Raw genomic sequence first — 23471 nt, 5'->3', positions numbered from 1 at the left:
AGTGGCACACTGCGCAAGACTTTGACCTTTAAACAAAGCATGCTTAAGCTGCTCTTTTTTTTTTTAAAGATTTATTTATTTATTAGAAAGAGTGAGTGAGCAGGGGGGAGGGGCAGAGGGAGAGGGAGAGAGAATCTCCAGCAGACTCCCTGCTGAGCATGGAGACTAATGCAGGGCTCAGTCTCACCACTCTGAGATCATGACCTGAGCTGAAACCAAGAGTCAGAGGCTTAACTGATTGAGCCATCAAGGAGTCCCTAAGCTGCTTCATTTTTTTTTCAAGGTTTTATTTATTTATTTATTTATTTATTTATTTATTTATTCATTCATTCATTCATTCATTCATTCATTCATTCATGAGAGACACAGAGAGAGACACACAGAGAGAGAGAGAGAGAGAGACAGAGAGACAGAGACCTAGGCAGAGGGAGAAGTAGGCTCCATGCAGAAAGTCCAACATGGGACTCGATCCCAGAACTCCGGGATCACGCCCAGAACCAAAAGCAGACACTCAACTGCTAAGCCACCTAGGTGTCCCTTTTTTTAAAGGTTTTATTTATTTATTCATGAGAGACACAGAGAGAGAGGCAGAGACATAAGCAGAGGGAGAAGCAGGCTCCCTTTGGGGAGCCCAAAGTGGGACTCCATCCCAGAACCCTGGGATCACAACCTGAGCCAAGGCAGACGCTCAGCCACTGCGACACCCAGGTACTTCTAAGCTGCTCTTTTATTTATTTATTTATTTATGTATGTATGTATGTATGTATGTATGTATGTATGTATTTATTTATTTATTATTTATTTATTTATTTTTAAAAGCTTTTCTTTTTTGTTTTTTTAAAAAGATTTTATTTATTTATTCATGAGAGACACAGAGAGAGAGAGAGGCAGAGACACAGGCAGAGGGAGAAATAGGCTCCATTCAGGGAGCCCAATGTGGGCCTTGATCCCAGGTCTCCAGGATCACATCCTGGGCTGCAGGCGGCGCTAAACGGCTGTGCCACCAGGGCTCCCCTATTATTAGTTTTAAAGATTTTATTTATTTATTCATGAGAGACACACAGAGAGAGTGACAGAGACATAGGCAGAGGGAGAAGCAGGCTCCCCGCAAGTAGCCCAATGCGGGACTCAATCCCAGATCCCGGCAATCCCGGGATCATGCCCTGAGCCGAAGGCAGATGCTCAATCAATAAGCTACCCAGGCACCCCTAAGCTGCCCTTTTTTTTGTTGTTGTTATTTTGGATATATATATATTTTTTGTATATAAAAGCTGCTCTTTTTTTTTGTAAACTTAAATTTTTTTTAATTTTATTTTTTTATTTAAAAAATTCTTTTATTGGAGTTCAATTTGCCAACATATAGCATAACACCCAGTGCTCATCCCATCAAGTGCCCCCCTCAGTGCCCATCACCCAGTTACCCCAACCCCCCGCCCACCTCCTTTTCTACTACCCTTTGATGGTTTCCCAGAGTTAGGAGTCTCTCATGTTCTGTCATCCTCACTGATATTTCCCAGTATTTTCTCTCCTTTCCCCTTTATTCCCTTTCACTATTTTTTATATTCCCCAAATGAATGAGACCATATGTTTGTCCTTCTCCGATTGACTTACTTCACTCAGCATAATACCCTCCAGTTCCATCCACGTTGAAGCCAATGATGGGTATTTGTCGTTTCTAATGGCTGAGTAATACTCCATTGTATACATAGACCACAGCTTCTTTATCCATTCATCTTTTGATGGACACCGAGGCCTCTTCCACAGTTTGGCTATTGTGGACATTGCAGTTATAAACATTGGGGCGCAGGTGTTCTGGCATTTCACTGCATCTGTATCTTTGGGGTAAATCCCCAGCAGCGCAATTGCTGGGTCATAGGGCAGTTCTATTTTTAACTCTTTGAGGAACCTCCACACAGTTTTCCAGAGTGGCTGTACCAGTTCACATTCCCACCAACAGTGCAAGAGGGCTCCCCTTTCTCCACATCCTCTCCAACATTTGTTGTTTCCTATCTTGTTAATTTTTATCATTCTTACTGGTGTGAGGTGGTATCTCATTGTGGTTTTGATTTGTATTTCCCTGAGGGCAAGTGATGTGGAGCATTTTCTCATGTCTAAGCTGCTCTTTTTTTTTTTTTAAGATTTTATTTATTTGTTCATGAGGGGGAGAGAGAGAGAGAGAGAGAGAGAGAGAGAGAGAGAGGCAGAGACACAGGCAGACGGAGAAGGAAGCTCCATGCAAGGAGCCTGACATGGAATTTGATCCTGGGTCTCCAGGATCAGGCCCTGGGCTGAAGGCAGCGCTAAACCGCTGAGCCACCCGGGCTGCCCTAAGCTGCTCTTTTTATTTTATTTTATTTTTATTTTTATTTTTTTATTTTTAAATTTAATTAAAAATTTTTTTAAAATAAATTTTTATTTATTTATGATAGTCACACATTTTTAATTTATTTATGATAGTCACACACAGAGAGAGAGAGAGAGAGGCAGAGACACAGGCAGAGGGAGAAGCAGGCTCCATGCACCGGGAGCCCGATGTGGGATTCGATCCTGGGTCTCCAGGATCGCGCCCTGGGCCAAAGGCAGGCGCCAAACTGCTGCGTCACCCAGGGATCCCTAATTTAAAATTTTTTCAAGTGCTCTTTTTAATGGGACTTTCTCCAGTGTCCCATTTTCTGCTTTGTGATCCCCTCCTCAGCCTTTTTTTACAGGAAATAAACCCCCCAAAATAAAAAACCCCACTAAATACTGGGGCTGGAAATCTGGCCTTGAATTGTTATGCCAGTGGAAGCCCGGGGAGAATGAGTAAGGAGAGGTACTTCAGAGGGCTCCGTTTCCTTCTGGTCCTGGTAGTTAATGTTCTACCAGCATTTCCCACTGTTGGGGAGACACTGCCCAGGGCAGAGTGCACTTTGTACAGAGCTGTGATTTGAGGGAAGCCTGCATCTGACCCTCTTCCTGCTTCATCTGTAGAGTCTGTAGCTATCAATAGTCTTGTATCTTTTTAGTTCTTAAGCTCTGGATATTCATATTCTCTTTCTCTTTGAGTCTCTGCTACAGGGAAAAATGAAGATGTTTATTGGCAGTGGGGAACCCTGAAATTTGCAAAACAAAAATGAACATATAGCTGAACTTCCTGCCCTTCACGTTTCCCTTTACTCCCCAGCAGTTTCTGACCCTCTCAAAACCCCAGTGAGATGTTAGCTGATTGAACAAATGTATCTACAGGATTTTCTTAATGATGGAGCTATATTTGAAGGCTTTAATGTTACCGTCTTACCTGCTTTTCTCTTTTCTAGAAGATTCTACTTCTCACAAATAGGTATGAGACCAATGATCAAGAAATTCAGCCTCCCTTCATCCTAATGAATTGCAGAATAAATGATGCACAGGCTATTTAGATAATACAGCTGTGGGGAGAGAAAAAAAGGAGGCATTGGAACATCTGCCAGGGAAGATACCAGAGAGCACCATTAGTGAATGAACATCTCTGGAGGAGAGTAAGGGAGGAGGTGGAAACAAAGAAAGGAGCTAAAGGAAGCCAAAGAATTGTAGGAATTAAGGGTATAATCCAGAGCAATAAAGGGGGCTAGGTGAAGGCTTTGGGTGGGGTCCCTTCCTTAGTGCCTGAAAGAAGAGTTGCTTGATTAGTGGCTATTGTGGATATGGCCTTAGGGTAGGTTGTGGGGATATAGAGATAAATAAGATATAGATAGTCCCTACTTTACAAGTATACAGTTTAACAAAAAGAGGATAAATAACAAGTACAAATTAGATGAGATTTAGGGGTGCCTGGGTGGCTCAGTCAGTTAAATGACCAACTCTTGATTTCAGCCCGAGTCATGATCTTGGGGTCCTGGGATGGAGCCTTGGGTTGGGCTCTGCACTCAGCAGGAATTCTCTATCTCCCTCTGCCCCTCCCCCAGGTCTCCCTCTCTCTCTCTTAACCAACTAACTAACTAAATAAATCTTAAAAAAACCCCAACAATCCAAATTATTATTTTTTTTTTTTTTCCAACAATCCAAATTAGATGAGAGTTTCAAAATGTTTGGTATTGTGGGCTGAGCTACTGCTACCATTACCAGCAGTTAACACATTCTTTAAATTGAAGTCTAGTTGGAGTGCCTGGGTGGCTCAGTCGGTTAAGCATCTGCCTTCAGCTGAGGTCATGATCCTAGGGTCCTGGGATTGAGCCCTGTGTTAGATTCCCTGCTCAGTGGGGAGCCTGCTTCTCCCTCTCCCTCTGACTCTCCCCTCTGCTTGTGCTCACATATTCTCTCTCAAATAAATAAATAAAATCTTTAAATTGAAGTATAGTTGATATACAATATTATATTAGTTTCAGGTGTACAATGTGGTGATTCAACAATTATATACATAATGAAATGCATACTACAAGTGTAGTTACCATCTGTCACCATTCAAAGTTATTACAGTATTATTGACTGTATTCCCTATGCTGTGCTTTTCATGCCCATGACTTTATTTTATAACTGGGAGTTTATACTTACTTTTTTTTTTTTAGAGAGCACGTGCATGTGGGAGTTGGGTGGGGTGTGGTAGTGGGAAGTGGGAAAAGGGTTAGAGGGAGAGGAGAGAGAGAATCTTAAGCAGGCTCACCATGGAGCCCGATATGGGGCTCACCTCAGGATTGGGAGATCATGACCAGGAGATTATGACCTGAGCTGAAACCAGGAGCCAGCTGCTTAACCAACTGAGCCACAAGGGGTCCTGGGAAGTTTGTACTTGTTAATCCCTTCACCTCTTTCACCCATCCCCCCTCACACACCTCCCCTATGGCAACTACCAACTTGTTCTCTGTATTTATGAGTTTATTTCTGTTTTGTTTGTTTAGATTCCACATATAGGTGAAATCATATGGTATTTGTTTTCTTTCTTTTTCACTTAGCATAATACCATCTAAGTCCATCCATGCTGGTATGATTACATTCTTTTTTATGGCTGAGTAATATCCCAGTGTGTGTGTGTGTGTGTGTGTGTGTGTGTGTGTGTGTATACCATATTTTTTAAATCTATTCATTTATCAGTTGACACTTAGGTTGCTTTCACATCTTGTCTATTGTAAATAATGCTGCAATAAATGTAGGGGTGCATTTATCTTTTTGAATTAGTGTTTTGTTTTCCGCAGGTAAATACCTAGAAGTGGAACTGCTGGATCATATGGTATTTCTGTTTTTAATTTTTTGAGCAACGTCCATACTGTTTTCCATAGTGGCTGAACCAATTTACATTCCCATCAACAGTGCACAAGGGTTCCCTTTTTTCCATATCCTTGCCAGTACTTGTTATTTCTTGTCATTTTGATACTAGCCATTCTGACTGGTATGAGGTGATATCTCATTGTGGTTTTGATTTGCATTTTTCTGATGATTAGTGATGCTGAACATCTTTTCCTGTAACTCTTGGCCATCTGTATATGTTGTCTTTGGGAAGTACTTATTCAGATCCTCTGCCCATTTTTTTTAAAGTTTATTTTTAATTTTCTTTTCTTTTTTATTTTATTTTAAAGATTTTTATTTATTTATTCATGAGAGACACACAGAGAGAGAGGCAGAGATACAGGCAGAGGGAGAAGCAGGCTCCATGCAGGGAACCCGATATGGGACTCGATCCCGGGTCTCCAGGATCACACCCTGGGCTGCAGGTGGTGCTAAACCGCTGTGACACCAGGGCTGCCTTAATTTTCTTTTAATAAGTAAATTCTACACCCTGTGGGCTTGAACTCAGGACCCTGAGATCAAGAGTCGCATGCTCCATTGACTGAGCTGGCCAGGCTCTGCCCATTTTTTAATTGGGTTTTTTTTTGGTATTGAGTTTATGAATTCTTTATATATTTTGGATATTAACCCTCTTATCAGATATGTCATTTGCAAATATCTTCTCCCATTCAGTACAGTGCTTTTTCATTTTGTTGATGGTTTTCCTTTGCTGTGCAAAATAGTTTATTTTTTGTTTTGTTCCCCTTGCCTAAGGAGACAGATCCAGAAGAATATTGCTAAAGGCTGATATCCAACAGATTAGTATCTATATATTTTTTTAGGAGTTTTATGGTTTTAGGTCTTAAGCTTAGGACTTTTTTTTGTTTTTATTTTATTTTTTTTTTTTATTTTTTTTTTTAAGATTTTATTTATTTATGATAGTCACAGAGAGAGAGAGAGAGGCAGAGACACAGGCAGAGGGAGAAGCAGGCTCCATGCACCGGGAGCCTGACGTGGGATTCGATCCCGCGTCTCCAGGATCGCGCCCTGGGCCAAAGGCAGGCGCCAAACCGCTGCGCCACCCAGGGATCCCCTTTTTTTTGTTTTTAAAAAATTATTTATTTATTCATGAGAGACACAGAGAGAGAGGGAGAGAGAGAGAGGCAGAGGGAGAAGTGGACTCCTCGCAGGGAGCCTGAAGTGGGACTCGATTCCAGACCCCGGGATCACACCCTGAGTTGAAGACAGATGCTCAACCCCTGAGCCACCCAGGTGTCTCAAGTTTAGGTCTTTAATCTCTTTTGAATTTATTTTTGTGTAATAAAGTGGTCCAGTTTTATTCTTTTGCATGTAGCTGTCCAGTTTTTTCCAGCACCATTTATTGAAGACATTGTCCTTTTCCCCATTGCATATTTTTGCCTCTTTTGTATGTAATTGACCTTATAAGCTTGGGTTTATTTCTTGGTTTTCTGTTATGTCCCATTGATCTATGTGTCTGTTTTTGTGCAAGTACCGTGTTTTTTGATTACTCTGGCTTTGTAGTATTGTTTGAACTCTGGGATTATGATACTTCCAGCTTTGTTTTTTCTTGAGATTGCTTTGGCTATGTGGGGTATTTTGTGGTTCTGTACACATTTATTCTAGCATGGTGAAAAATACTATTGGTATTTTGATAGGGATTGCATTGAACCTGTAGATTGCTTTGAGTAGTATGGACATTTTAACAATATTAATTCTTCCAATTCATGAGCATGGTATATATATCTTTCCACCTATTCCATTTATCTTCAGTGTCTTTCATCAATGTCTACAGTTTTCAGAATATAGGTCTTTCACCTCCTTGGTTAAATTCATTCCTAGGTATTTTATTCCTTTTGATGCAATTGTAAATGGGATTATTATTTTCTTAATTTCTCTTGCTGGTATTATTATTCATTAGAAATGCACAGATTTCTTTCCTTCTTTTTTTTTGCAACATATTTCTATATATTAATTTTATATCCTGTAGCTAACATTTATTGTTTGTCTACTGTCTTCTAAGCATTTTACCCATGTATTAACTCATTGACTTTTTTTTTTTTTTTTAAGATTTTTATTTATTCATGAGAGACACACAGATTGAGAGAGAGGCAGAGACACAGGCAGAGGGAGAAGCAGGCTCCACGCAGGGAGCCCCATGTGGGACTCGATCTGGGGTCCCCAGGATCACACCCCGGGCTCCAGGCGGTGCTAAACCGCTGCACCACCGGAGCTGCCCACTCATTGACTTCTGACAATAGTCCTGTGAAGTAACTTGCCTCAAGTCTCGGAGTAGTTACCTTAATAGCAGGACCTCCAAAGCAGGTAGTCCGGCTCCAGAATATGTGCTCCTAAATAACGTGATCTCTGGTAAGTCATCCAAAGCATATGCGGGAACTCTGCTGCTTCACATCTGCGTGCTTTTGTACCATTTGTTTGCCCTTTTGCCTATAATACGTTTTTGACTCTGGTCAAGGGGAAGACTCCCCCCCTTTTTTTAAATAATAAATTTATTTTTTATTGGTGTTCAATTTGCCAACAGAAAGAATAACACCCAGTGCTCATCCCGTCAAGTGCCCCCCTCAGTGCCCGCCACCCAGTCACCCCCACACCCTGCCATCCTCCCATTCCACCACCCCTAGTTCGTTTCCCAGAGTTAGGAGTCTTCCATGTTCTGTCTCCCTTTCTGATATTTCCTACCCATTTCTTCTCCCTTCCCCTCTATTCCCTTTCACTATTATTTATATTCCCCAAATGAATGAGACCATATAATGTTTGTCCTTCTCCAATTGACTTATTTCACTCAGCATAATACCCTCCAGTTCCATCCACAGGAAGACTCTCCTTTAACATCTTCTCTGACTTCTCTTGCTTATCCTAGGGGCAGTCACTGTCCTTGGAGCTTGACTAGCACTTTATCAAATTTTGTAAACTACATAGTAGTGTATTTGTCGGAAGATCTGATTCCTTGTGTGTTCTAAGCTTCTGGAGAGCAGGGGCTTTTTTTTTTTTTTCTGGAAAATCTCAAACAGTTATAAAAGTTAAGCTAATAATAAAATGATTCTACATGTGCTCATCACGCAGCTTCAGCAATTATTTTGTGGCCGGTATTGTTTCATATATTCTCCTTCTCAAACCTGGATTATTTTTTAAAAATTTTATTTATTTATTTATTTGAGAGAGAGAGAGAGAGAGAGAGAGAACTGTGGGAGAATGAGAGAAGAAGCAGACTCCCTGCTGAGCAGAGAGCCCAACGTGGGGCTTGATCCTAGGACCCCAAGACTGTGACCCAAGCCAAAGGCAGACACTTCACTGGTTAAGCCACTCAGGCACTTCAAACCTGGATTATTTTGAAGTAAATTTCAGAATCAGATAATTTCTTTTTTTTTTTTTTAAGATTTTATTTATTTATTCATGAGCAACACAGAAAGAGAGGCAGAGACATAAGCAGAGGGAGAAGCGGGTTTCGTGAGGGAAGCCTGATGTGGAACTTGATCCCAGGACCCTGGGATCATGCCCTGAGCCGAAGGCAGACGCTCAACCACTGAGCCAACCAGACACCCAAGACATTAAATAATTTAAGATTTCAATTGTATTACTTAAATACAAGGTATCTTTACAAAAAACATAACAATACCATCATCGCACTAAAAATATTTCTCAATATTATAAAACATTAACTGCTTTTTTTTTTTGACATTAACTGCTTTAATGTCTTCAGTTATCTCATGATTTCCCCCTCCCTTCCCTTCTCTTTCTTTCCCACCTTTTTGTTCCTTTATTTCTTTCTTTGCTTACCTCCCCCCCCCCTTTTTTTCAAAAAGCAGAGTTGTTTGAATAAAAATTCAAGGGCTTTATTTATTTATTTTAAAGAATTTTTATTTATTTATTTGACAGAGAGAGAGTGAGCACAAGCAGTGGGAGCTGCAGAGGGAGAGGGAGAAGCAGGCTCCCTGCTGAGCAGTGGGCCTGATGCAGCTGCATCCCAGGACTCCAGGATCATGAACTGAGTGAAGACAGAGGCTTAACCGATTGAGCCACCCCGGCACTCTTTAACAGCTTTATTTTTTTAATCTTCATGTTCTCATCAGCACCTGGCTTAGTGCTTGACTTATAGAAATCCTCAGTAAATGTTTAGTAAATGACTCATTAGAAATCTCTAAAATGGCCTAGTTGAATGAGTGTAGCCTTACTGTCATATTTGTTTGGTTTCTTGGGATGGCTTTTGGTTTGTGGTACTTTAGTTAGGGATTGACTTAGGTGCTGGCTACTGTCAGTGCTTGTGAACATTACTAAAGTTTTGATGACAGTGAGTGTGTTTGTGACTCAGATATTTATGTGCTAGAAGGAAATAGGCCAGGTTTTCTTGTCTCTGTTTTTTGTCCTTAGTCTCTTGTTATTTCATTTTGAGTTTGGACTGACTACATTTGGCTTTTTTGTTCTTTCTTTAAAACAAGGACCCTGGAGGAGCTCCTTGAGAGCATGAACAGAGTTCACATTGTTGGTGGTAGATTTTGTACCTGATAGATTGAATCGGATGCTCCTTCACTTTATTTTTAAGAATTGAGATAAAATTGAAATACACTGAAATGCATATAGATCTGGGGTGCCTGGGTGACTTAGTTGGCTAGCTGTCTGTTGTCTTCTGCTCAGGTTGTGATCCTGGGGTCCTGGGATCCAGCTCTGAACCAAGCTCCATGCTCTGCAGGGAGTCTACTTTTCCCTCTGCTCCCCTCCCCCACTTGTGTTTGTGCTCTTTCTCTCTCAAATAAATAAAACATTTTTTTTAAAGGGAATGCATACAGATCTTAAGTGTACCATTTGATTTTTAGTAAATGTATACATCCATATAATCACCACCTGAATTGAGATGTCGAAAATGGCCCACAAAGCTCCCTTGTACACCTTTGCAGTCCATTCCACCCCCTATGGTGAATCCTAACATCATTAATTATTATTATTATTATTGTTGTTGTTGTTGTTGTTTTTAAAGATTTTATTTATATCTTCATGAGAGACACAGAGAGAGAGAGGCAGAGACACAGGCAGAGGGAGAAGCAGGCTCCATGCAGGGAGCCCGACGTGGGACTCGATCCCAGGTCTCCAGGATCACGCCCTGGGCTGAAAGCAGCACTAAACCGCTGAACCACTCGGGCTGCCCAACATCATTAATTATTATTGCCGATTCTTGAGCTTCATTTAAATGGCATCATATGGTATGTGCTCCTTCGGGTCTAGCTTCTTCATAGCATAATGTCCAAAACATTATCTCCAAAAGATTCATGTATCTCATTTTAGCAGTAGTTTGTGCCCATTTTATTCCTGATTAGTATTCCCTTGTATGGATATACCATAGTCTGTTTGCCCATTCATATACTGATGGATATTTGTGGTTTTTGGCAATTGTGAATAATGCTGTTGGAAACACTCATGTATAACTCTTTGGGTGGATATCTATTTTCATTTCTCTTAGGTAGATACCCAGAAGTGGGATTGCTGGACTATATAAGTATATTTAACTTTATAAGAAAATGCCAGACTCTTTTCCAGAGTGATTGTGTCATTTTATATTTCCACCAACAATATGAAGACTATTAGCTGTTTCCCATCCTCACATTAGGTGGTATCAGCAGTCTCTCAAAGTTTAGCTACTTGCCAATCATTTTATTCTGAATACTTCTCTGTGCCTTGCAGAATAGAATATTCATTTTATGCTCATCACATGGAGTATTCTCCCAACTCCTCAGTTTTTCAGCTTACTTATGTTTTATGTTTTAGGTCAGTATTTCCCAACACGGAATATATGTGAGAATCACCTGGGAGTCTTTCCAAATAGCCCAGGTCTCATTGCAGACACATTGTACCAGCTGCATTCTCAGGGATTGTTCATGGGCTCAATATGTATGTTGGAAAAGTTCCCTAGGTAATTCCAATTTATATTCCTAGCTAAAAACCACTGCTTCGAGGCTCAAGGCCTACTTGTGATAACAGAGCTTCTTCATCCTGCTTATACATTAACAGGATCTGGGGGAGCTTTCAACACTCACCAGAGCCAGGGTTCCAGCCCAAACCAATGAAGTTCTCTAGGGGTGGGGCCCAAGTGTCAATTTTTAAAAATTTCCCCATCATTCTAATGTGCAGCCACATTTCCCATTGGATTTCTTAGTCTTTTCTTGTGGCATTTATTCCTTTCGATCTTTAAATTATGATAGTTCTTCATGTCTTATCTCTTAGGCATTATGTTCCTAGCCTTTCTCATTTCTGTGTCTTTCATGGAGTCTGACATTCACCCTTGTAGCACAGTAGGTGCTCAACAAGCATTTCACGAACATATGAATTGGTCATCAGAAAAAGATCGCAGTCACAGGTAGGTTGTATCCTGAGTCTCAGGGTCCCCGTCCTCCCTGGCGTTGGAGTTGTGATGTCCAGTGTGGGGTAACTCCTGTGAGATTACAGAGTGAACCTTGCCCTGTTTGGTATTTGTGTTCAGGCATATCACTGGGACTAAGGATTATATGTGTATATGGGGTAGAGGAGCAGGGTCGGGTAAGGAGACAGATTTAATTAGAATGGAGGAGTTATATTAGAGTTGTGATAAAGAAAGTAAGAAGTATTAGTAAAGAGGGGGAAATTTAAGCTTACCTAATGGCCAGAGTAGGCCAGTACAGATTCTTGAGCAGAGAGTGAACCAATTTTTTGGAGGGTAGTGAGGCAAGAGTAAGCAAGGAAGATTGCAGTAGAGAGACCAGAGACAAGGAGTCAGGTTGTACTTCCAAAATAGTTGTTGAGGGCCTGGGTTATTTAGCGTCATGGGAATGAACAGAACAATGTATGAGAGGTATTAAAGAACCATCAGGTTTTGTGATGTGTCAAATCCCAGAAACCAAAGAGCAACATGGATGAAACAGTGGTATTGTGGAAAGAGATGAATGAACTGCTGGGTGAGCCTGTGGGGTCAGGGTGGGAGGCAATATAAATGAGGAGGAATTTCAGAAGGTGTTTGGATGTGAGCTCAGGAGTTCTGGGAAGTAGTAAGGCTAGAGATACAGATGTAGGAGCCATCTGCAGAGAGGTCATTGAAGCTGTGGAAGACAGTGGTGCAGGAAGTATTCAGTCCAGGTGTCACTACTAAATCTGATGTGGGGTGCAATGCATAGGTCAATGGGTGGAAGGAAGAGAATGTCCAAGAAGGAAAAGTTGTCCATGGTTTTAGATGTTGTAAAAGTGAACAACGTGAGGATGGTGAAAATATCTTTGAATTGGGCCGAGGATGGATACTGACTTCATGCTGCATCTAGCAGTCTCAAGCACAGAGGCAGCGCTGCAGAGAGGCCAGGAGAAACCAGGTGATGAGGATGGGGGCACTCAGCACACATGTTTCTATGGCTTGGAAGTGAAGGAAATGAGAGAATAGGCTAATACTTAGTAGGATTAATAAATGAAGGTATTCAGTTTAGAAGAGATCTAACCCCCACGAGGGCAGGAAAAAAAAAAAACTGGGGACAAGGAAGAGATAGAAGGTGCTAGAGAGGGGAGTGGTCTGTGTTACTGGACCTGTGGAGGCTTTGTGAGCCAGAGCTGTGCTGCTGCGTCTGATTCACGGGAGCCACCTGTGCAGGAAGTGTCCTTTGTCTATAATAAACAAGCCCAGAGATCTTTTACTCATGAAATCCTCTTCTGTCCCAGAAGAAAATAGTCATTTTCTTCCAAGTAGGTTGAAACTATGGCCTGTTGTTTCTAGATAGACTCACTTTGTTAATAGGCATGCAAATGACTTTAACTTTCTTTCTTTCTTTCTTCTTTTCTTTCTTTCTTTCTTTCTTTCTTTCTTTCTTTCTTTCTTTCTTTCTTTCTTTTCTTTCTTCCTTTCTTTCTTTCTTTTTCTTTCTTTCTTTCTTTCTTTCTCTTTCTTCTTTCTTTCTTTCTTTCTTTCTCTCTTTCTTTTTCTCTTTCTTCCTTCCTTCCTTCCTTCCTTCCTTCCTTCCTTCCTTCCTTCTTTCCTTCCTTCCTTCCTTCCTTCCTTCCTTTCTTTCTTCTTTCTTCTTTCTTTCTTTCTTTCTTTCTTTCTTTCTTTCTTTCTTCTTTCTTTCTTTCTTTCTTTCTTTCTTCTTTCTTTCTTTCTTTCTTTCTTCTTTCTTTCTTTCTTCTTTCTTTCTTTCTTCTTTCTTTCTTTCTTTCTTTCTTTCTTTCTTTCTTTCTTTCTTTTCTTCTTTCTTCTTTCTTTCTTTTCTTTCTTTCTTTCTTTCTTTCTTTCTTTCTTTCTTTCTTTCTTTCTTTCTTTTTTCATTTATTTATTCATGAGAGATGCACAGAGAGAGGCAGAGACACAGGCAGAGGGAGAAGCCAGCTCCATGCAGGAAGCCTGATGTAGAACCTTATCCTGGGTCTCCAGGATCATGCCCTGGGCTGAAGGCGGCCCTAAACTGCTGAGCCATCTGGCCTGCCCTTCAACTAACTTTCTGATCACTGGGTTAAATATCTGTAGACTTAGGCTTACTGTGACTTCCAGTTCAGCCAGTTCTCTTTCTTCTGCCTGTAAAGAAGATATTGTCTGAAGTAGTACCAACCGGGGGCACCTGGGTGGCTCAGTGGTTGAGCATCTGTCTTTGGCTCATGTCATGATCCTAGGGTCCTGGGATGGAGTCCCACATCAGGCTCCCCAGGGGGAGTCTGCTTCTCCCTCTGCTAATGTCTCTGCCTCTCTCTCTCTGTGTCTCTCATGAATAAATAAATAAAATATTTAAATAAAGTAAAATAAAATAAAGTAACACCAACCACGAGGCAGTATATTCATGTCCACTTTAGAATTTTTATTATAAATATAGAGCAAATTTTACAAATAATTCAGAAATGGCCCAAGCTAGGCAAAATTAAATAACACAGAATAGCATGGATGAGAGGAAGTATATATTACTGTGTCAGGGTTAGAAAACCCTGGAAAGAGGTACCTGAGTACAGAAAATCCCCAACTCACCCTCTTTGAGGGGCTCTTAGACACAGCATGACATCAAATAATATAGAATAAAACTCTTCTCAGCAGCCCCAAAGAGTTTCTGTCTATGTAGAACGAGGCTAGGTGGGAAGTACATTGCCTCTCCTCCTCCTCTCCTACTCTTCCTTTCTATTCTGCACACTGGGGCTCATAGACCCCCATGGGAGAAAACATTTCAGAGGTGGTTCAAGAAGCCTCCAGCCCAGTTATTACCCTCCCCTGTTCCCTCACGGCTGTGGTTCCCTGAGAGCACCAGCACCAGGGTAGCTTTCTGGAGTGTAAGCAGTGTTAACAGGGGTGTGAGTGTGTTCCCCTCAGGGCACCCCCATTTCTCAAGGACCAATCACACCTTAGCAGAGGCCAGGTCTCCTGAGAAAGTGAGTGGGGCAGACACCATGCACAGTAGAGACATGGAAAGGGATGGTGGTTGAAGACTGGCCTGAGATGCTGGGAAACTGATTTGGACCCATTTCTAGCTACAAAAGAGGACAACTGCTGTTGCTGCTTCTTCATTTGGAACTCCTGGCCTAGAGGGCTAGAGGGATTTCTGGGGCTTCTTTTACCTAAGGCAGTCAGACTGGCTTACATAGCTACATAAAAAGAGCCCCTTTCACATAAACAAGCAGCTGCAGAACTAAAATGGCAGACTATCTCAGGGGGAAAAAAGCCAATGCATCAAGTTGTGCATTCTTAAAAATTATTTAAATAATCTCTGAAGGGACTGACTTCTTTCCCAAATTCTCTGCTGATTGTCTCTACTAAGAGCTGACTGCTTCCTGAAGCAGTAAGCCATCCTTCTGTGGGCATTTTCTTGAATAAAATCCCATAAAGTTATGAAACATACGGGCATTTTTTTGCACTTTATATTAGGAATCACCTGTGGGCCTCCACGAATAATTTTCTGAATTGCTTCTAGTGGGTTCTCTGAAAACAGGCTTGCCAAATGGCTTAGGTGGCTTTCTAGTTAAGCAGCAAAGTTTAGGCCCTGGTAGACAACTCTGACAGTGGACAAAGGTGTAGAATTTCCCAGTTCAGCATCCTCATTCAGCATATTTGTTTTCCTGTGCATGGTGGGATTCACACTGGACTTTGGAGAGATAGAAGCTTTTACTTTTACTTCTTTCTCTTCTTTTCTGGCATATGCATTTCAGTCGTGGATCAGGAACTGACTCTGAAGGTTATGGCAAATTCAAGTTAGACTCCAATAGGATAGGATGGGGGCAGGAAGGAATGACTGTGCTCTGAGTAGGTAAGGTTAAAACAAGAAAAGGAGGAGGGGTAGAGGTTGTGGCACATCTCAAGGTCTGCTTTGCCAAATTTCAATGACAAGGAAGGTTGGGTTCCCTAGGAATCCCAGATGTATCTTTCTATCTATTGACACTGAAGGGAAGGGCTGTGACTAGACATCCTGGAGGTATCTCCTTAGGAAGGGAAGTGGGGAAATAGGCTTCTTCCCCTTTTCTCTGAGGGTAAAGGGATCTCCTAGTGATAGGAACGAGAAGCTTGGAAAGAGTAGCACAGCCAGCAGGACAGGTTGCATTACTTCTTTTGTACTTCGGAATACACCGTTTCTGTGGCTGCTGGGGATGAGGAGGCTGAAGTTGATTTCTTTGGTTCCTGGACATTGAAGTTCAGGGAAGAATATGCAACTTCTTCAATCTGAAAGGTATGAGCTGTGTGGTTAGTTAAATCAGAGTCATAGGACAGACCCTCACCTGTGTGCTCTGATTCAGCACCATATCCTATCACCACTTGGAAACTTTTAGCTTTGGAGAAAGGCTTTTATTAGCCATGATTACTCTGTTTGCTAACATCCTGTTGAATGATCATTACAAGAGATAGGTTATAGTATTTATTCATACTGGAGTACAATGATACAGCAATGAGAATGGAGAATCTACAAATGCATAAAAGGACATGGATGAACCTCACAAAACAATTTTGAATGAAAGAAGCTAGATATACACAAGGATGTACTGTGTATTTCATTATGTAAGAACGTAAACAGACAAGTAACCTAGTGCAATGGAAGTCAGGATAGTGGTTACTCTTTGGAAGGAGGTAACTGGAGGGTTTTTTTGGGGGGTGGGGATGACATGTTTTCTTGACCTGGATGCCTTTTGTCTGTTCAACTCATGAAAATTTATACATTGTTAAAATATATTTATGTTTTAAGTACTTTTTCGTATATATGTATATTCTACTGAAAGGCTGAGAAAAATTTGGTAAAATTATCATAAAGTAAAGGAATCAAGACCTCAGAACTATTAGAAGGACATCATCATTTGTTGGTAAGAGCAGGGTCAGTAAAGGTGGAGAAAGGAGAATGATCTGGTGCCTTATGCTGGGCATTGTGCTGGGTGCTTTCCATTTGTTGTCTCATTTAATTCCTTCAACTTCTCTTACTTGGCAGCATGTCCATTTTACAAAGATGACAAAGCCATGGCTCAAAGAGCTTAAATTACTTGTCGAACATCACAGAGCTATTGAGAGTCACAGCCAGGATTTAAACCCAGGATGGTGTTAATTCCAAAGTCTACATTCTTGCAATGAGGTAGACTGAGGCAGTCATTAACCAGTACTCCTTTGTTGCTGCACTGAGAAATTTTGACCCAAACTTGATCCCATGTTTGTATTTTCAAGAATAACCCATTCTACACAGAAATATTTCCATGAGAAAATGAGCCATTGAAACTGGCTATGCTTACCTTGTTAGACAAATTGTCAGACTGGTCCTGACCTGGTGAAACAAAAGAAGAGTTACCAATCCATGAAAAGGCAAAGCTCTATGGCCTTAAAATAGGGACTAGGGGGTAAGAGTGGGGGTGGGGAGGTGGGTCCTAAGCTGTTGTGATTTCTAGCTGAAGGAGGTGGCAGTTAGTGGGAGGATGGATAAAGAAGTGGCCTGTGAATGCTTGAGGAATTCACTTTCCACAGAGTCTATGGTCCAAACCCTGGGCATTGGTACCAGAGGAGGCCTCAGTCCACTTCTGACAATTTCGTCTAGTCCACAAGGCTTTGATTTTTGCCCAGATATATTTCTCAGCAACAGGCTTCAGTGGCAAGGATGGACATTTAGGCCCACAGTACCCAGAGCACCACAAGACAGGGAAAGTCTCACCAAAGGAGAATGCCCACATCCATCACAGAGGCAGGAGGGAGGAAGTATAGGTGAGGAAATGGCTCCTGGAAACAGGTCCATCTTGCTCAGGCCTGCCTGGCCCAGGTGGAATGAATGTCTCTCTGAGGGGCATCTTTTGTGGCTAGAAAGGCATGAGGACCCTATGGCAACCTAAGGTTGGAAAATGGAGATCCCCCTCCAAAAATTCAGAAGGTAGGAAGTAGCTTGGGAATCCAGGATTCCCTGCTAGGGCAGGACACATGGTGGAACACACCAAGTCTCACTGGGATAGTGGCTTTACTTACTGTGATTGGAGGCTGAGGGTTTGTGCTCTGTGACATCACGCAGGTCACTTGCCCTAAATAAATATCAGACACTGTGACTGCTATTCCCAAGCACAGGATCTTTTGTTCCTTGAATTAGGAAGGACATTGTCAGCAGGCAATTCCTTGGGGCTCCTCAGTGTTCACTTATACGTTGTTGGTACTGCCTTTCCTCTTAGGGCCTCCTTCTTCAGTCTACTCATGATCTCCTCTAGGCTTTACTCCTTTCCTGTTTGCTGGGTGTTCACATTTGGGTCCAATGTTTATCAGTTACATCTGAGCCTACTTGTACCCTGACACCTTTCCCCTTTTATAGGCAGATGCTGGTTTTTGTCTCACTTTACTTATTTGCCCAAGAGGCTTTGGTTGTTTTTGCCTTTTCTTAGGTTCTCTTCCTGTCTTATCCCTCCCTCCTACTCCTGTCAAAAGAGCAAGCGACTCACTTTCTCCTGCTCTTTCTCTCATTTCCTCATTTGTTTCCTTCTGGGAACTTGGATTCACTGACTTGAGACAGAAACGTAATGAGATCTGTCCCTCTAAACCAGATGGAGACGGGAATAACCATGTCTGAGAGAGTGAGGTCCAGACAGCATGAAGAAGAGATCCACAGGAATTAGTGCTGAGAAGCAGGAGTTTAGAAAGAAAGAGGAGCAGATCCAGGTGCAAAGACTGGGGCAAAGTCTCCTTCCCTCTCCCAAGCATGGCAGTTAGTCTTGGAAAAAGTGGAACTGGAGGAAAGTTGATCATACCCGCCAGTTTTTCTGAAATACTGTAAGTACACCAGGGCTGCTATCACAGCAACCCCAGCCACAACTCCAATCACGATGCCGGCAATAGCCCCAGGTGGAAGGCCAGAACTTTGTTCTGTGGAATCATCTGTCATGGAAAGCAGAGAGAAAAATGAATGAAGGTGACATTATTTTATGGTGGGAGTCTCCTGGAGGACATCTCTGAACATGTAATAGTCTCTACTTGTTCCTTCAAGGAATACATTTTCTATGGGAAATTTGCTGTGAAGTGATTAGTTGACTTCAACCTTCAGTTTTTCTCTCTCAGTTTTTAGGCTGTTGATCAGATTTGCCTCAATACCATGTTGGTCTTTCTGCACTCAGATATTTTTGAAGGCTTTGGATATGTGAGAAGGGCTGATTGCCATTTTTCTATAACTTCCCACCTTCTCATGGTTACATGTTTTTCTGTGTGCCAGGCACAGCAGCCATGAATATGTGCCTCTCAAGTCTTCTGTGGTGAGGATTTAAGTGATGGAAGGCCCCTGGATACTGCATTCTGAATTCACCATCTCCTTTGTACAGAGACCACACTGCCCACAGATTCCCAGCAAGGATATGAAATAACCCTAACTCTCTGAGAAACTGTTTCCTCTCATGGGTGTCCTCCGAGGACCCCTTGCAAACACCCTCATAGAACTGCACTTCCATCTAAAACTTCTTTCTGGGATCCCTGGGTGGCGCAGCGGTTTGGTGCCTGCCTTTGGCCCAGGGCGCGATCCTGGAGACCCGGGATCGAATCCCACGTCGGGCTCCCGGTGCATGGAGCCTGCTTCTCCCTCTGCCTGTGTCTCTGCGCCTCTCTCTCTCTCTCTGTAACTATCATAAATAAATAAAAATTAAAAAAAATAAAATAAAACTTCTTTCTGTCACATCTATACCATGGTCTGAGGAACCGCCCAGGCTCCTCCCACTCCTGTCCTACTTTCCCTCACAGGCACTTTTCCCAATAAATAAATAAAGATTTTTCTCAATAAATATAAATAAATAAGTAATTCCACTTTGATTGCATCTCAGGGGATAAAAACTAACATACTAGGCTTGAAGCTTTGCATTCTATTCCCTTTTTTCCTTTCTCGTGTTCAGTCAATAACTATGTCCCAGTGGCTTTTTGTGTAATGCCTTCCACACCTGTATATAATACTGTTTCCATCTGTTTCTTTTTTATTTCTGTTGCTTTCACCAGCTAACTGAAGCCTGATGTATTAATGTTAGCTACTGTTATGGGGTATTTAATATGTACTAAGCTCTGGGGTAAATACTTCACATATATCTCATTCGATTCATATAATAACCCTTTCAGATAGACGTTATTTCCATTTTACAGATGAAAACAATTAGAGTAGTGAACAATTTACCCAAAGTCATATGGCCAGTAAAAGGTGGATCTGAGATTTGACTCTAGTACTACCCAACTTCATAGAAGCTAATGATAATAATAGTAATAATAGCAGCTAACACTTATGGAACATTTCATTTCCTCTGTGTGTAGCATTTTGCTGAGTTTAATTGATTATTACATTAAATCTTTAAAATGGTATCATGAAGCAGGTACTCTTGTTAACAATTTTCAGTTGAGGAATTTGAGGCTCAGAGAAGTTAAGAATCTTGTGCAAGAAATCTGTAATTGTAGGGCGCTTGGGTGGCTCAGTTGGTTAAGTATCTACCTTCAGCTCAGGTCATGATCCCAGGGTGCTGGGATCGAGTCCCACATCTGGCTCCTTGCTCCTGAAGGAGTCTGTTTCCCTCTGCCTCTCCTCACACTGCTCATGCTCTCCCTCACTCATTCTCTCTCTCAAATAAATAAATAAATAAAATCTTTTAAAAAAATCTGTGAGAAGATCTCAGATCAATAACCTAACTTTGTAATGAACTAGAAAAAGAAAAGCAAACTAAACCCAAACCTAACAGAAGGAAGAGAATAATACAGTGAGGATAAATAAAATAGTGAGTAGAAAAACAATAGAGAAAATCTTATGAAACCAAAAATTGACTCTTAAAAAAAGATGAATAAAATTGACAAATCTTTAACTTAAAAGATTAAAATTACTAAAATCAGAATTGAAAGTGGGAGAAATCACTATCAAGTTTACAGAAATAATAAATATTAAAAAATAATAAATACTATAAAAGTACTATGAATAATTGTAGGCCAACAAATTGTATAACTAGAATGAAATGGATAACGAATTCCTAGAAACATAAAACCAACCAAGATGGAATCATGAAGAAATAGAAAACATTAAGAAACCTGTAACTAGTAAGGAGATTGAATCAATAAAAACATTCAACAGAAGTCAACATCCTTTCCTGATAAAACCCCTCAAAGTAAGAATAGAAGGAAACTGCCTCAATATAACGGCCATAGATGAAAAACCTACAGCCAACATCTTAATGTTAAAAGACCCAGTTTTTCCTCTAAGATCAGGAACAAGATAGAGATGTCTGTTTTTACCACTTTTAATCCAGAATAGCATTGGAAGCCCTAGCCAGAGCAATAATTAGGCAAGAAAAAGAAATGAAAGGCATCCAGATTAGAAAGAAGGAAAATGATCTTTGTTCACAGATGACATAAACTTATACATAGAAAACACTAAAGATTCCACCCCCTCAAAAAATCCCTATAATAACTAATACATTCAGCAAAGTAGCAAGATACTAACTCGACATGCAAAATCAGTTAGAATTCTATACACTAACAATGAATAGTCCAAAAACGAAATTAAGAAAATTCTATTTACCACAGCATTGAAAAGAATAATATACTTAGGAACTAATTTAACTGAGGAGGTAAAAGACTTAGACGCTGAAAACTACAAAGGAATTGCTGAAAGAAATTAAAGACATAAATAAATGGAAAGACATTCCATGTTCATGGGTTGGAAGACTTAATATTGTTAAGATGATGGTATCACCCAAAGTGATCTGCAGATGCAGTGCAATCTTGGTCAAAATCCCAATGACATTTTTTGGGGGCAGAAATAGAGTAATCTATCCTCAAATTCATATGGAATGTCAAGGGATCCCAAATATCCAAAGCAATCTTAAGAAACAACAAAGGTGGAGGACTCTTATTTCCTGATTTCAAAATTTACTACAAAGCTACTGTAATCAAAACAGTGTGGTACTAGCATAAGACAAACAAATAGACCAATGAAATAGAATAGAGATCCCAGAAATAACCTTTACATACATGGTCATACCATTTTTGACAGGGGTGCCAAGACCATTCATAATGGAGAAAAGTCAGTCTTTTTAGCAAATGGATGTTGGGAAAACTGGATGTCCATGTAAAGGAACTGAATCCTTATTTAACACCATAGATAAAAATTTAACTCAATGTGGATCAGAGACCTACATGTAAGAGAACTATAAGAACTCATAGAAGAAAACACAGGATGAAGCTTCATGACTTTGGGTTTCGCGACGACTTCTTGGATATGAATCTAAAAGCAGAGGCAACAAAAGATAAATTGGGCTTCAGTTAAAATGAAAAGCTTTTGTATATCAAAGAGTACTATCAACAAAGTGAAAAGACAACCCACAGAGAGGGGGAAATATTTACAAATCATATATCCCATAAGGGTTAATATCCATAATAGAGAACTAAAACTCAACAACAAAAAACCTAATCAAAAATAGGCAGAGGACTTGAACAGACATTTTTCCAAAGAAGACATTCAGATGGCCAACAGGCACATGAAAAGATGCTCAACATCACTCACCATCAGGGAAATGCAAATAAAAACCCAATGAGATATCACCTCATGCCCCTTAGGATGGCTCTTATTAAAACAAAACAAAACAAAACAGAAAACAAGTGTTAGTAAGGATGTGGAGAAGCTGGAAGTTCCTTGCATTTGCTGGTGGGAGTACAAAATGGTGCAATTGCTGTAGAAATGGTACAGCGGAACATCAAAAAATTGAACAAAGAATTACCATTTGATGCAACATCTCCACTTCTGGGTCTCTGCCCCCAAAGGACTGAAAGTAGGTGTTTCAATAGATATTTGTACACCCATGTTTCTAGCATCATTATTTACAACAGCCAAAAGGTGGAAAAACCCAAAAGTCCATAGACAGATAAATGATAAGCAAAATGTGATACATACACACGAGGGAATAATCAGCCTTAAAAGAAGTGAGATTCTGACGCATACTACAACATGGATGAACCCTGAAGATCTTATGCTAAGTGAACAAATCCAGACACACACACAAAACAAATATTATTAGGATTCCACTTATACAAGGTACTTAGAATAGTCACAGTCATATGAGACAGCAAGTAGGTTGCTGGTTACTGGGCTTAGGGGCAGGAGTGTTTAATGGATGGTGGTGATGGTTGTGCAAAAATGCTAATATACTAATACCATTGAACTGTATACCTAAAATGGTTAAAATGATAAAACTTATATACATTTTACCACACAAAAAAATGGTATCTGAGGAAAAAAGGAATCTTGTGGAAGGTCATACAGTAAATGCCAGACCTAATTAAGAAACTAAGTGTATTTGATTCAGAGACTTAGGTCTTCACCACACTCCCATTCTGTTTACTGAAATGGTCACTTGATTCTATTCTGCTCTTCTGCCCTCTGGGACTTCTATCCATTTTGCACACCACTGGTAATCTTCCCAGGAAGATGTAACATGGGGCAAGGTGTCATTTACCTTCCACATCCAGCCTTACAGGGTCACTTTTGTTGGAACTGACTGGGTTGGAGACCTCACACTGGTATTTCCCGGCATCCTCCTTCCTGACAGGGTCTATGGTGAGGGTGCTGTTGTCCTGGGACAGCTTCATTCTATCCGTGAGCGTTAGAATCTGGCCATTGAAGAACCACTGGATAGAGACCCCGGTGTTATTTGAGGAGCAGGTCAGGACCACAGAGTCATCTTTTGTGACTGTGGTGTTGCTGGCAGTGAGAAGGGGTTGGGACACTGGCTCTGTGGAGAAACAGAGGAGGTGACAGAATGAGAGTGGGGCCTGGGGCCACACTCCCTCTTTT

General features: G+C 40.9%; 1 protein-coding gene and 1 long non-coding RNA gene across 8 annotated transcripts in view; one reads left to right on the top strand and one right to left on the bottom strand.

Annotated features, from left to right (window-relative positions):
• LOC112645384 (uncharacterized) overlaps positions 1 to 23471 on the top strand; it is a 206574-nt gene that overhangs the window by 58006 nt on the left and 125097 nt on the right. The window lies entirely within an intron of this gene.
• LOC112645377 (carcinoembryonic antigen-related cell adhesion molecule 1-like) overlaps positions 14025 to 23471 on the bottom strand; it is a 157546-nt gene continuing 148099 nt past the window's right edge. For 6 of the 7 annotated variants that reach the window (XM_049094527.1, XM_049094523.1, XM_049094529.1 and 3 more), the window contains 5 exons: positions 23134 to 23409; positions 18421 to 18547; positions 17654 to 17706; positions 16936 to 16967; positions 14025 to 15886 (listed from right to left, as the gene is read on the bottom strand). In XM_049094527.1, coding sequence (XP_048950484.1) covers positions 15767 to 15886; positions 16936 to 16967; positions 17654 to 17706; positions 18421 to 18547; positions 23134 to 23409 — 608 coding nt within the window. In that variant the 3' untranslated portion in view covers positions 14025 to 15766. The remainder of the gene's footprint in view (positions 15887 to 16935; positions 16968 to 17653; positions 17707 to 18420; positions 18548 to 23133; positions 23410 to 23471) is intronic. The other variant, XM_049094533.1, reaches the window with a different exon arrangement.

This window comes from Canis lupus, chromosome 1 (genome assembly GCF_003254725.2).
Source record: "Canis lupus dingo isolate Sandy chromosome 1, ASM325472v2, whole genome shotgun sequence".
Classification (NCBI taxonomy): domain Eukaryota; kingdom Metazoa; phylum Chordata; class Mammalia; order Carnivora; family Canidae; genus Canis; species Canis lupus.
Note: the sequence above shows the minus strand (reverse complement) of the source record. Positions and strands in the feature narration are given on the sequence as shown.